The sequence below is a fragment of the Manis javanica genome, chromosome 3, assembly GCF_040802235.1.
Source record: "Manis javanica isolate MJ-LG chromosome 3, MJ_LKY, whole genome shotgun sequence".
Classification (NCBI taxonomy): Eukaryota; Metazoa; Chordata; class Mammalia; order Pholidota; family Manidae; genus Manis; species Manis javanica.
Window position 1 is genome coordinate 118,179,248 of NC_133158.1, and position 13,412 is coordinate 118,192,659.

Genomic DNA, 13,412 nt, shown 5'->3' on the forward strand with positions numbered 1-13,412 from the left:
ACTATGTTCCTTATTCTTGGGGCCCAGAGAAAACCCTTGAACATTTACCAGTATGCCAGCTGCTGGCACAGGCTTCCCCACTCTAACCCCACAATATGCAATTCTGGATAAAGCCCTTTGCACAAGGTAATTAGGATTGCTGGAATTACATCAACTCCCTGTGGTAATAACTGGGTGCCTCATGGGAAATAAAATAAGCCATAAAAATAAAATTTGTCTAGCAAAATTAACAAAAGAAGGCATGTGAAGGATGAGAGAATGTGGGAATAGTATGAATATGCAGATTTCTTATTTTTCACAATGGAGATTTAACATATACTATTCAAGATAACACCTCAAGTGGAAGCATATTATTTAAATAACCACTTAAGTAACTAAAAATGACCATGATAAGCAACTTCCTAAAAAGTAAATAATAAAGAAGTATGAAAAGAAGAAGAAATAAGTGGGTTGTCAATGTACATAGGTTTATATGAAGGAGTCAATAGGTAATGCTTTAAAAAAGGTAGGATTAAGAATATGATGTTAAATTACATTTATAATCACAAGTGGAAAAAGGTAGACTATAAACCTTGTTAAAAGAAAAATACACTTAATGGAAAGCAAAGGAAATATAGAAATTATGGTGCTTTATTTAGAAAAATGCAGTAAGACAAAAATCAAGATGGTAAAACTAAAAGACCATATCATATCAATATATATAAATGTATTAATCTTACCAATTAAAAGAGACAACCCCCCCCATTGGATCATGAAGTAAAATTCAATTATATTCTGTATACAGGAATACATCAGAAACAAAGAAATTCAGAAAGTGTACAGTAAAAAATAAACAAAGATATATGAAGAAAATTCAAAGAAAAAAGACAAAAGGTTTGCAATATTCAGCAGAAAATATAAAAAATAGCAAGTCACTGAAGGAGATAAATTTTATAATGAAAAAGATTATAATCTAAAACAAAGATTTAACATGTATAAACATTCCTACATCAAACAAGATGATATCACCATTCATAGTTTAAAATCACAAAAATAAAAAAATCTAAATTTATCACCAGATTACACTACAAGGAATTCTAAAACATAATTTCATGTGTACAGAAAATAGCAATGAAGAGAAATTTGAATCTTCTGGAGCAAATGAAGAGCACATGCATAAATATGAAAGACAACCTTATAAACTAATTTCTTTGAAATACATACAGTTTATTATGGAAAATTTATAATGTTATCTTATATGGTTTAAAATGCATGTGGAAGTAATATGCAAGACAATGCAGAAGGGCAGTAAGGAAGGGGTGTAAAGGGAGCTATCTGCATATTAAATATATATTTCAAAAAATTTTCTGCATATTAAAAGGTTTGACATTTAAAAAAAAACTTCCTAGCTGAGGAGAGACTACCCTCTTCAAGCTAGCCAATGCTTAGAGAGAGCACAGGGCCAGGCCCAGGGCACACCTTTGATATGCAATTAAACAATCTAGAGTCTTACCTCTTCTATCTGGCCTGTACTTCCCAGGAGGCAATATTCCTCTGCCTTAATCAATCAAAGGCCAGGCACCAGGCAACAATGGATCACCCCTAAAGCTTAAAGCTCCCCAAAAATCCTCAAACTAGCCAATCCGAACCTGCTTGCCCTGCCTTGCTTGCTTTTCCTCTGGAAGCTCAAGTGAACAGCATGGCCCAAGTCCTGCCTTTGTTCCTGCCTCTTCTGCCTCCTGACTGACATTGTCATCTTCTAGTATGACATGCTGTGACCCCTTCTCTGGTACCTGTGAATATAACAACCTTTTTCCTTCCAAGCCTCATTGTTTTCTCCTGTGGCCACACCAGTTGTATCATACCACATCCAAAATTTAGATTTTTAAAACAATATGTTTACAAGGATTTTATGTTTTAAGTATAGTGTTATAGCAATAAGTGTGAAAGTTAGGTATTTATATCATAATTTCTAGAGCAGTGGTTCTCAATCTGAATTGATTTTTGCCACCAGGATACAATTGGCAATGTCTGGGGACATTTTTGATTATCATAACACATGTTACTGGCATCTAGTGGGTAGAAGTCAAAGTTACTATTAAAAAATTGTACGATGCATAGAACAGTGTTCCACACCAAATGTCCTATCCAAAATGAAAATAGTGCTGAGGTTGAGTCACTCTTCCCTAAAGCAACTGAAAAATTATTTAAAATGTTATAGCCAAAAAGTCAGTAGATTGATTAAAATTGAATTATAAAGATATTCAAATAATTAATAAAAAGGTTGAAAAGAGAACAAAGGAACAAAAAAATAGCAGGGGAAGCAGAAAACAAATAGGTAGTCTTAACTTCAACCATATCAAAATTATATAAAATGTGAAGGGACTACACACTCCAATTAAAAGAAAGAGATGATCAGAAAGGATTAAAGCATGACCCACTATGTCATCTGTATAAGAAACACACTTTGAATACAAAGACATAAATAGTAAGTGAATGAAGAAAAATACATATATTATGCAAAAAATAAGTATAAAAATGGTGGAGTAGGTATAATACTATAGGATACAAAATTAGACTTCAAGACAAAATATTGCCAGAGGTAAAGAGGAACATTTCATAATGAAAAAAGCTCAAGTCATCAGGAAAACATATCTATCATTAAATGTGTATGCACTTATTAATAGAATCTCAAAATATATGAAGCAAAAAAAAATATTATAAAGACAAGAAAATCCCATAATGATAGATTTTAACATTACTCTTTCAGTAACTGATAAAAAAAACTAGACAAAAATCAGTAAAAATATAATCTAAAGCATACTATCAAATACAATAAACCAATTAATATTTAGGAAACTACATACAAAATTCTTTTCAAATGAACATGGTGCATTCACAAAAATATACTATAGTTCAGTAAATAAAGTAAGTCTCAGTATATTTTCAAGGATTAAAATCAAAGACAGTATGTTCCCTAATTTAAAATTCAGTAATATTTAAATATCTAGGAAAACTAAAAATATTTGGAAATTAGCCAATACATCTTCTGAAGTATCCATGGGTCAAAAAATCACAAGAAAAATTCCAGACAATATTTCTAACTGTATGACAATAGAAGCACAACATATCAAAACCCCTGAGCTGCAGTGAAAGCAATGCTTAGAAGGAAATTTGCAGCTTTAAAATGATCATATCAGACAAGAATAAAGGCCTAAAATCAATGTCCCTAAGTTCCAAACTAAGAAATTTCATGAAGAAAAATCAAAGTAAAGGTAGAAAAATAGAAAAAATAAAGAAAATAGCAGAAAGCAAATAAATACAAATCAAACAGTAGTGACAATTAGCAAAGTGAACAGAATGTTCTTGTAAAATCTGATAGACTTTATAAAACTGACAGATTCATCAACAGAGAAAACAGAGAGAACACAGGTCATTATCAGAAAGAAAGGATGTCCCTAAATATCTTAATGACAGTAAAGGGATAATAATGGAATTTTATTAACAATGTTATTCTTTCAATACAACTCAAACTTTAGAAAATCCTTGAAAAGTACAATTCACCACAATAAACACAAAATCAAAGAAAAAATATTAGTAATGCAACACTTACAAAGCAAATTACTTTTATTATCAAAACTATCTCACCAAGAAATCTAAGGCCCAGAAGATTCCCCTGTAAATTCTTTCAAACATTCAAGGAAGAGATACTACCACTCATATACAAAAGTAAAAGAGGAGGGAATATTTTCCAACTTGTTTTATGAAGCCAGCATAACCCAAATACAAAACATGGCAAAGACATTGAAATGTCTGGCAAAAGAATGAAAATAATAAACTAATGTCTCTCATGAACATAAATACAAAACTCCTGAATAATATATTAGCAAACTTAACCCAACAATGTATGAAAAGAATAATACATCATGACTAAATGAGTTTATCTTAGTAATATAGGGTTGATTTAATATTTGAAAATCCTAATAAAAATGAGATTTTTTAAATAAGGCAAGCTGATGGAAAAATAAATGTGCATAAATAAACATAAAGTCTTTAAAAAAGATTAAAAACAGGGGAGTAATCTACCAGATATTAAATATAATAAAATATGATATTAAGACAATTTTATACTTTAATAAACAAATAAATGAAATGGAATGGAGAATAGAGAAATAGACACAAATACTTGAAGTAATGCAAATATGATAAAGAGGAAAAGATGTATTACTGAATATATGATGTTCAGATACTAGCTTGTTATCTGGATAAAACAATAAAGCTGATTGCATATTTTTTTCCTTAAGGTAAATTCAAGATGAAACATAAACTTAATCACTTTTTAAAATAAAATTATAAAAACACCAGAAGAAAAATTGGAAATATATTTTACAATTTCAGCTTAAAGAAAGCCATTTTTTAAAAGATATAAACTTAGAAGCCTGGCAAGACTGGTACCTTTGGCAATCTAAAACTCAAAGACAGTAAAAGAACTTAAGAGATCTAATAAACCAGGAAAAAATATTTGCAATGTATATGGCAGAAAAGGAACCAAGTTCTTTGATATATAAAGAGCTCTTAAAAATCAATAAGACAAATTCAATATTCAAATAAAAAAACTAAATTATGGGCTATGGTCAAAATATGCAGTACATAGAAAAAATAAAATAAAATGGCTTTCTCCCGTAAGAAGAAACATGCTCAGCTTTCTTCAAATTCTAGTGATGGAAATTGAAACAAAAACATTTTTTTTTATCACACTGGCAAAGCAAAACAGTTTCATAATATACAATGTTAGTAAGGATGTGTGGTAAAGGACACTCTGATACTTCGTGGGAGCATAAATTGGTGTCACCTATTTACATGGCAATTTGGCAATATCTATCTGTTGAAAATCACATGACTTTTGATCTAATAATTCCTATACAGTAACTTGCGTTATAGTTATATTTGTATATTTGTGCAAAATCCTAAAGGCAATGGTATTTTATAGTAGCATTTTTTATACTAGCAAATGTAAAAATAAGTATCCATTAGTAAGGGGACTAGACAAAGAGAGTGGGCTTAAAAGGGAATATTTTGCACTATTATAAAACTGAGGTTGGACTATAGATGACCATATAATAAAGTCTCCAAGGTGTAACACTGGGTAAATTAGCTTGTGGCAGGACAGTTTATAACATGTGCTTCCATTGGGTAAAATCATTTATGATAAGTGTCTGTGTGTAAATACATACTTAAAATGTGTATAAACACACATATATTCACACAATGACATTTGTATTCTTTTATATTTATGGACTATTTCTTTAAAAAACAAATACACATAACTGCTGACTATCACCTATGGAATTAATGCTGGAGAACTGAGAGCCTGGGATGGGAGACAGATTCCCTGAAAATAAACTTTTTTATGATGTTTAAATATGTTTAGAATGTGCTTATGTTTTTGAAAAAACCACCAGTTCAAAAAGCTAATGAACTAAGTTAATTAAGCACTTCCAGTATCCATGAAAAGAGTAAGATAAAAATAGGCCTTCGACTGGGCATGCTTGTATGGAAAACAAATCACTACATCACACTGCACCTTTTCAGTACTTTAGAAAACATTTTCAGTTCTTACTGTGTAGCAGGTCCAACGCCAGGTGCTTAAAAGACAAAGGAAAAAGAAAGGGTACCTGCCTTCTAGGAGCTCACAGTGCAGTAGGAAGAGCTGACACTCAGAGGCTCAGAGGGATACTGGTGTCCTGGCTTAGATCTGAAACATTTACCAAAGAGTTTCTTCTGAAACCATAACAAGAACTTTCTCAGTTCAGTAATCCTCCTCTGTAGCCCCCTCCAGGACTCTTCGTAAGTGTCAGCATCCCAGAGACAGTTCATGTCCCCTCCATGAAGCTTTTTAAAGAGACTTCTTTAAGAACTATTGTGGATTCTGTCCACTGAGCTTTACAGAATAATTTCAGTCCCTAAAGGCAACATGCTTTTTCCACCTGCACTCCTTTGGCTGGGCGTTCCTTCAATATGAAATGTTCTTAAACTTTTGTTCTCCCCCTTTGGCTACCTACTTTCCCAAATCAAATACTGGCGAAAGTGTGTCTCCAGGAAAGCTGCTCTGATTCTCTGCCACACGAATTAGGTTGAGAATTTTTTCGCCATGCTCCCTCACCTTAATGCAACCATTCATTTGTCAGGGTCTCATTTTAAAGGACAAATTTACTTCTAATTGTATCCCTGGAGTCCAGGAGGAAGTAGGAATTCGATGATTGTCTGATGAATCCAACCGTAGAGCTTCCCCACCCATCATGGGCTCTCCCAGCTGACGTTACTGAACTGAGTGAGCTTTGTGAGTGATTCCCTGTATGGGCCACCCCCACTGCACCACTGGCCCAAATCTAAGATCCTACTCACTTGTCCAGTGACATGCCAGGGAAGGCAAATTTGCCCAAGCAGACGCAAGAGACAGCACTCAGGGGAATCCGCTGCAACTGCACACAGCTGAGCATGATGAAGTCGTACTTGCAGATCAGCAGAGTCTTGTCTGTGATCAGCAAAATCCTCTCCTTCTCGTTGTTCCAGTGGTCTATCCTGGAGGAATCATCACAGAAAAGAAAAGTTGATGACATACCTTTCCAAGTTAAGGATAACAGCATTCACTGAAACATCTCAACCAACACAGAAGATGGTTTGTCCGGCCCACGACCAAGGGAGAATGAATGGTCAAAGATCACAGGGAAATGTTTTACGGTCACAGAGCTGAGAGATGATTATCAATGAAGGGATCACCAGGGACAAGCAAGTTTGTATCATGCCAGCCATCAGAAGTTTCATGCTCCTCCACATCTTCCCAGTTCTCAAGGAAATTTGCATGGAGCACATCTTCCTCCACAAAGACCAGAAACATCTCTTTGTTCTAACTCAAACTGTACTACATGCCTTACTCGCTACACACTAGTTCACACTAGTCTCCAAAGGCCCCATTGCTGACCAGAGATAAAATGGAGACTTGAGCTCAGTTCCATTGACCCCCATGCCATCAGTATTCCAGCTCATTCTGTCATATCCTTGAGGTAGAAACAGTGAAACAACTGAAGTGGGACTCTTATGAGCCAAGGACAAAGTACACATTAAAGAAGTGTTTACTGAATTGATTTGCTTTGGACTTGAGAGCCTTTAAAGGCATGCATGGAAAATTTGGAGTTAAGAACCTCTTCAACAGAGAGAACAAGAGGGAATCAAACACATGCTCTGGTTAGAAGAAAGAGAGCATAATCTATAATTCCTCTCACCCCCAGCACTTGTGTCTACAGTAGCCTTTGGGATTCTATATAGCGCTCTGTGACTTTTATTAGAATTGTTTCAGTACATGTTTGTTTGCCCTAAAAGACTGAAAAGGATGCTTTATGACTGATTCATATCTTAGTCTTCACTACACAGAATCAATCTAATGTAAAAATAGTACTGGCATCCCATTCCCATCCATTCTCACACAGTAACCACAGTGCTATTTTTAAAGTACAAGCAGAATGATATCACTCCCCTGTTCACTTTATGAGATTTATAGCATCCATTTAATCTTAGGATCAAATCCAAGTTAGTTAACATGGACTGCAGGTCCCTATATGGTCTGGCCTCCACCCAATGTCATCTCATACAAGGCTGAGAAAACTCCTTGTCCACAAGTCATGGTTCAGATGCCTCATTCAAAGAGAATTTCTTAAACTCCTATGTAAACTTTCCCCCTTATTGCATTCTCTCAAAACATCCTGATCCTTTTTCCTTTGTGAGACTTACCACTGTTTGTAGGAAGGAATGACTTGTAAAATGTTTAGCAACAGGTGCCACATGGACACTGACTGATCAGAACGGACACAAAGTACAGAAGATAGGGCAATGCCAGTGAGGATGGGCTGAGGGTCATCCTTGTGTGTGCATGTGTGTCTGTGTGTGGGGGGGGTGTTCAGTGAAGGCAGACACTGTGTCTATAGGCTACTCACTGTATCCAGGTCCTGTCAAATAGCCTGCACTGAGTAAATATCTGTTGGTGAACAAATGAATACCAATCATAATCATTCTGGAAGTCTCAGGGCTGGGTGAGGGTGGGTGTGGAAGCTTCCAGCTCTGTCATTTACTAACTCTGTAAGATTGGACAGCCAACCTGTCTCCAGCCCATGTTCCCTATCTGTGAAATGGGGACAATACCCGTTCTCATCTCGTAAGTTTGGGAAGAGAGTTTAGGGAAATGATTCTCTATGAGTGCTCTACAAATTAGATATTATCACCGATGGACCTAAGTCACTGAGTAATTCTGGGTAACCCAAATATATGCCACTCCTCAGAGTAGCCTAAAGACAGACAGGCAAGAAAAATCAATGGGGGGAGGGGAAGCAGGAGAAGTGAAGAAGAGAAAAAGGGAGATGAAGGAGAAAGAAAGAGGGAGAGGCAAAATGAAGAAAGTAAGAAGGATGAGATCGTTGACGGAGGCCCTAGTCTTTGCTGGTCATTATGTACATATAAGTATTAGCTCTGTATCTCCACACCACCCTCAGAAGAAAGTCACATCTAAATTCACCCAGCCAGAATATGACAGCAGACAGAGGGACAGCGCCTGAGATGTGGTTTAAGTCTTGTTCTGTGGTTTACATCCACTCCGACACAGCAAACACTCAACTCCTGCTCCACTGCGAGAAGGAGAGAATTCTTGATAATCTGTTCATCACTCTCAGTCTTAGTCAGAAAGAGATGGGGACTCTGAAATATCTTATCAGATATCTACATAAGTGTCTCTAAATAGATTGCATCTACTTAGCAAGTATAAGCTGCTGCCTAATAAACCAGTCTTGTTTTTAGTCTAAAAAAACCCACAGCTTTCGGTTGAATGGTTTTACTGAAAATGTCAGCACTCCATAATGAGATTTATTTTAAAAGGTAAAGGATGCAGGAAAAAGGAGACTTCTTTTTAGGAACACAAAGTGCTCTGCTGTGACACACACTTTGCATAATTCAAATTGGGCAAGTCTAAATTCAAGTAAACACAGGCTTATAAATAGTTCAGGGCCACCATCTCCAGCTCTTGGGTGGGATATTTATTTATTTAGATTTCAAACACACCTTTTTTTCCCCAAATAACTTAGTGGAGACAACACTGAAATTTGTGTTCCTAATACTAATATAATTGAAGTTTGGCTGGCAATAATAACTACAAAAAATATAGGATTAGAAGTGGCAACAATATTCTGTGCCTGTATAGCTCATGGAGATGTACAAAGCCTTTGAATATCAATATTCTCATTCAGTCCTCACAACACCCCTTTGGACTAGATGCCATTACCGTCATTTTAACAACAATGAAACTGAGGTCCAGAGACTCTTAAAAAGACTCACCATTTACACCCAGCCAGCAGTTAAGAGCCAGCAGGGACCTGGAGCAGAACTATGACCCCACATCCGGCCATGGTGTTGGCTTTCTCCGCAGTGCTACCCACCTTCACACAGAAGACCCTTCAGCATGATGTGTCAACTGGGCAAGATGCACCTCTGGAAGACGCTGATGGGATCACGTGGAACACTCTTGGAGTTGTTCTCTCTGGGAAGCCTGTCCCCTGACCAGCACTCATCAATGTCCCCTCCAAACCTCGTCCTCTCCCAGAGTTCCCAATCCTGAGGAAGAGCCCTCCTTCCATCCCATTATGTAAGCTAGAGACCTAGCAGTCATTCTGGACTCATCCCGTCACCCTAACTCACATCCTGATTCCTAAACATTCTACTCCCCACACCCCTCTCAGAACCACCCACCTCTCTCCATCGTGGCCTTCGCTCTCCAGACCCAGTCTTCCCTCATCTCCTGCCTGCACGATGGCATCACCCTCTCACTAGGTTTGGGCTACTCATCACCTAGACCTGGTTTACCTACATCTAGTTTTGTTCCCTTCCAACCTCTTTCACCATACTGCAACGAGGTGGGCCTTTTGAAAAGACAAATCTGGTCTTCATTTCTCTGTTCTTGCTTAAAACACTTCAATAATTCCCCAGAGGTCAGGGGAGAAATAATAAAAATTCTTCACCTGGTCAAAGATGTTCTGCCGGATCAGGCCCTACCTAGCTCTTCAACCTCACTCCAGGCAAAGTTTCCCCACTGCATTCTCCTTGATCCTCTTTCAGTTTCCTGCATTCACCATGCCCACTCCTACTAAAAGGACTTTGCACACACTTTCCCTCTGCTGGCAGGGTTCTTCTTGATCTCCTTTATCTACTTAGCTCCTGTAGTGCTGAGCTCAGCTACCCATTACTCAAAGAAGCCTTCCCAGACCTCTGAGATTACTTCTTTTCCTTCTAATATATTCTTTTATAGCACCACACATTTCTCCTTCATATTGCTTATCCCAGATGCAATTTTACAGTTATTTCTGTTATTATCTGATTAATATTTGTCTCCTATACTATAAACTCTACAGTCAGTTCTTAGCATTGTGTCTCCAAGGTTGTGGGTGTCCAAAAAATATTTCTGAAATGAATTAGTGAAGAATTAACAATCCTTGTGCTGTGCAACCAATATGCCTTGGCTCACACTGCTTGGAGATTCCTATCCTCAGGTTTACACATTGATTGAAATACACCCCCTTAAAATAGCACATTTACAAAAAATAATGAGCAATGCTGGGGAAAAGTTCATACCTTACAGTGAGAAAGAGCAGGATACAAAATGCAACCTGCAGTATACTTCCAGTTTTGTAACAAAAACACATGGGTCAAAATGTTAACACTGTCTCTGAGTAGTGGGGTTTCAAATGACTTATTTCTTTCCATTCTTTTGTTAGCCAGATTTTGCTGTTGTTGTTTGAGACAATGAACATATTCTACTTTTATGATACAAGAGATAGTTTGAAAATAGTAAGTCTTACCCATCCTTCAAGTTCACAGTTGAATGCTATCTATTTCGTGGAGCCCTGGCCCCACCTCCCTCACCAGAGTGGATGCCATCCTTCCTGCCTTTAAGTACACACCTAAGCCTTCATTGGTGCCTCAGTTGTGATGCCAGTCAGTCTTCTTTATAGAACAGTGATTTCTGCACTTCTCCTATCATTCCCTCCACAAGTGATGAGACCCTCTAGTGCACAGACAGTACCATAGTCTTATCCGGGTCCCCACATTGTGTCCAGCCCAGAGCCCAACAGAGAGCAGGGTCTTAGTAAGTGAGCAGACCCTGGAATGAAAAACTGAAACATACGATTCACCCCTCCAGTTATGAGAGCGAGTCTCTCCTGGCAGAGGACTGACCACATCTCCTCTGGCCACTGCTGTTCCTCAGCATCACTGTCATTCCATAAAGAGCAAGGGTCCTAGCCCTCACCCCCACCCCGCTATTATAGGATTATAGGAGGGAATCTAAGAGCCCTGAGATTTGCAGTTTCCTGGGATGACATCAGTTTCACCAGCAGAGGGCAACAGCGAACTAGCAATGACAGGCAAGACCTTAAGAGCAAGTTTCCAGGACCCCCACACACAGTGTAACTCAAACCATCCTAGACGCTTTCCCAGTGGCCCCAGCCCCATGCCTAGCAATACTTTGAGTTGCTCTTTTAAGGTTGTGTCAGATCTATTTGTGATCTGAAAATGATTTCCTTCAAAAAATAATTGTCTATTATTATTCACACACACACACACAAACATGCAGTAGTCATATCTTCCCTGATACTGAATAGAGTAACTACCTGACTGACACATCAACCTTCCTTTGGATGCCTTCCCAGCCTCTGAGCATTGCCCAGACTTTGCAAGAAGAAGCCAGTTTCAAGCTAACCAAAAATCAGCAACCCAGGAGGAGAACACTAAATCATTCTTTCTACACATACTCCTTGAGCACCCACTGGGTTCCAGGCCCTGAAGAGAATCCAGCTTGGATTTGCTTTTCAGACAACAAACATGAAAAGTGCATGGCATTGAAACAAGGTATTTCCCTTCCCCTGAGTTAAGTGAAGTCCTATAAAACCTTTAGCTAAATAACGCACATGCAATTCTGTCAATCATTTGGTTACTCCTTCCCTGGGTCTTGCCAATTTGTATAAAATAGGAGACCCTCCAAGTGAACACAATTTTCTAATAAAAACCTGATGTCCACAAGCCTCCCTTGTGCCCAGGTCCCCTGATGTAACTTCCTGTGGTTCATTTCTTTCTCCCCACTACCTGAATAGCTAGCACAGAGCCAGTCATGCCCCAAGCTCTGTGCTGGCTCTGGGGAATCCTGAGTGCATTCTGTACTCAGGGAATGCACAATTCTCTAAGACGTGAGTGTGAGGTGAAATCAAGTAGAGAAGAGCTAATGTGGCCAAACATGTGATAGGACTTGAAAACAATAACAAAGGCCCCTGACTCAGGTCTCCAGGCTCCCATTCCTCTGCCCACAGGCTGAGAAAAAGGAACCCTGGGCACTGACTTGAGACCCTCAAAGAAGATTCCCTCAATACTACATTTCCTCCTATTTGGTGAAGATCTCAGTGTTGGAAAAGCACAAGTTGCAGAGTCCAGGTGATTCTTTGGAATGTACACAGAAAAAGGTCTCAGAGTATTTATTCATTTCTTCAACACTTTTTAATGTGTACCCCTGGAGAACACAGTGTCCCGTAAAACTTAGCAAGGCCCTGGATACATCCATTAATATATCTCCAGAGTCTACTTTTTCTCTGAAAAAGAGAAGTCCTATCCTGGAGTTCCATATTGTTCGAGTTGATTGCAGAAAAACAAATGGTCAACTTTTCCCTCAGAACACAAAGAGGTTTGTGACTTCTAAACAATATAATAAAAAACTAAACAATCAGTTTTAGTTGGGAAATTGTACATATATATTATTATATGTATGTTTTATGTGTATGTATGGCCAAGATCAGCTGTATGTATGTGTATATGTATATACACATGCCAAGCCTGAAGCTTTTGAGATCTCCATGCACCTATGAATTATTCTGCCATGCATTGTTTTAGGTTACAATCACAGAAGCCTCCATTTATTGGGTTCTTCCCTGGCTCATGTGCTGTGCCGGATGCTAAGTACATATTATACCTCTTTAATCCTCACAAAACAATCCTGATGAATACAGGTGAGGAAACTGAGGTTCAGGGGGGTCTTATAGACTGAGTGTTTGTCCTGCCACCAAGTTCATATGTTGAAGCCTTAACCCCATAATGTGATGGTACTAAAAGGTGGGGCCTTTGGGAGGTCATTAGATTCAGATGAGGTCATGAGATGAGAGCACCCTTATAGAAAAGAGGCTTCCTTTCTCCAGAAATAATCCCTCTTAATGGCCCATCAAAAAATGTATTGAGCAGTGATTATTCTCTAGGCTCTAGTGGTATAGTGATGAACCAAACAAGACCCTTCCCTCTCATACTTATGATCTAGGAAGGGCCACGACAAAAGGTAACAGACACTTAAATATACAGAC

General features: G+C 37.9%; 1 protein-coding gene across 2 annotated transcripts in view; it reads right to left on the minus strand.

The window, feature by feature from the left end:
* Positions 1-13,412, minus strand: part of TPRG1 (tumor protein p63 regulated 1) — a 230,714-nt gene that overhangs the window by 165,453 nt on the left and 51,849 nt on the right. For both annotated transcript variants that reach the window (XM_073231920.1, XM_017652467.3), the window contains exon 4: positions 6,385-6,561. In XM_073231920.1, coding sequence (XP_073088021.1) covers positions 6,385-6,561 — 177 coding nt within the window. The remainder of the gene's footprint in view (positions 1-6,384; positions 6,562-13,412) is intronic.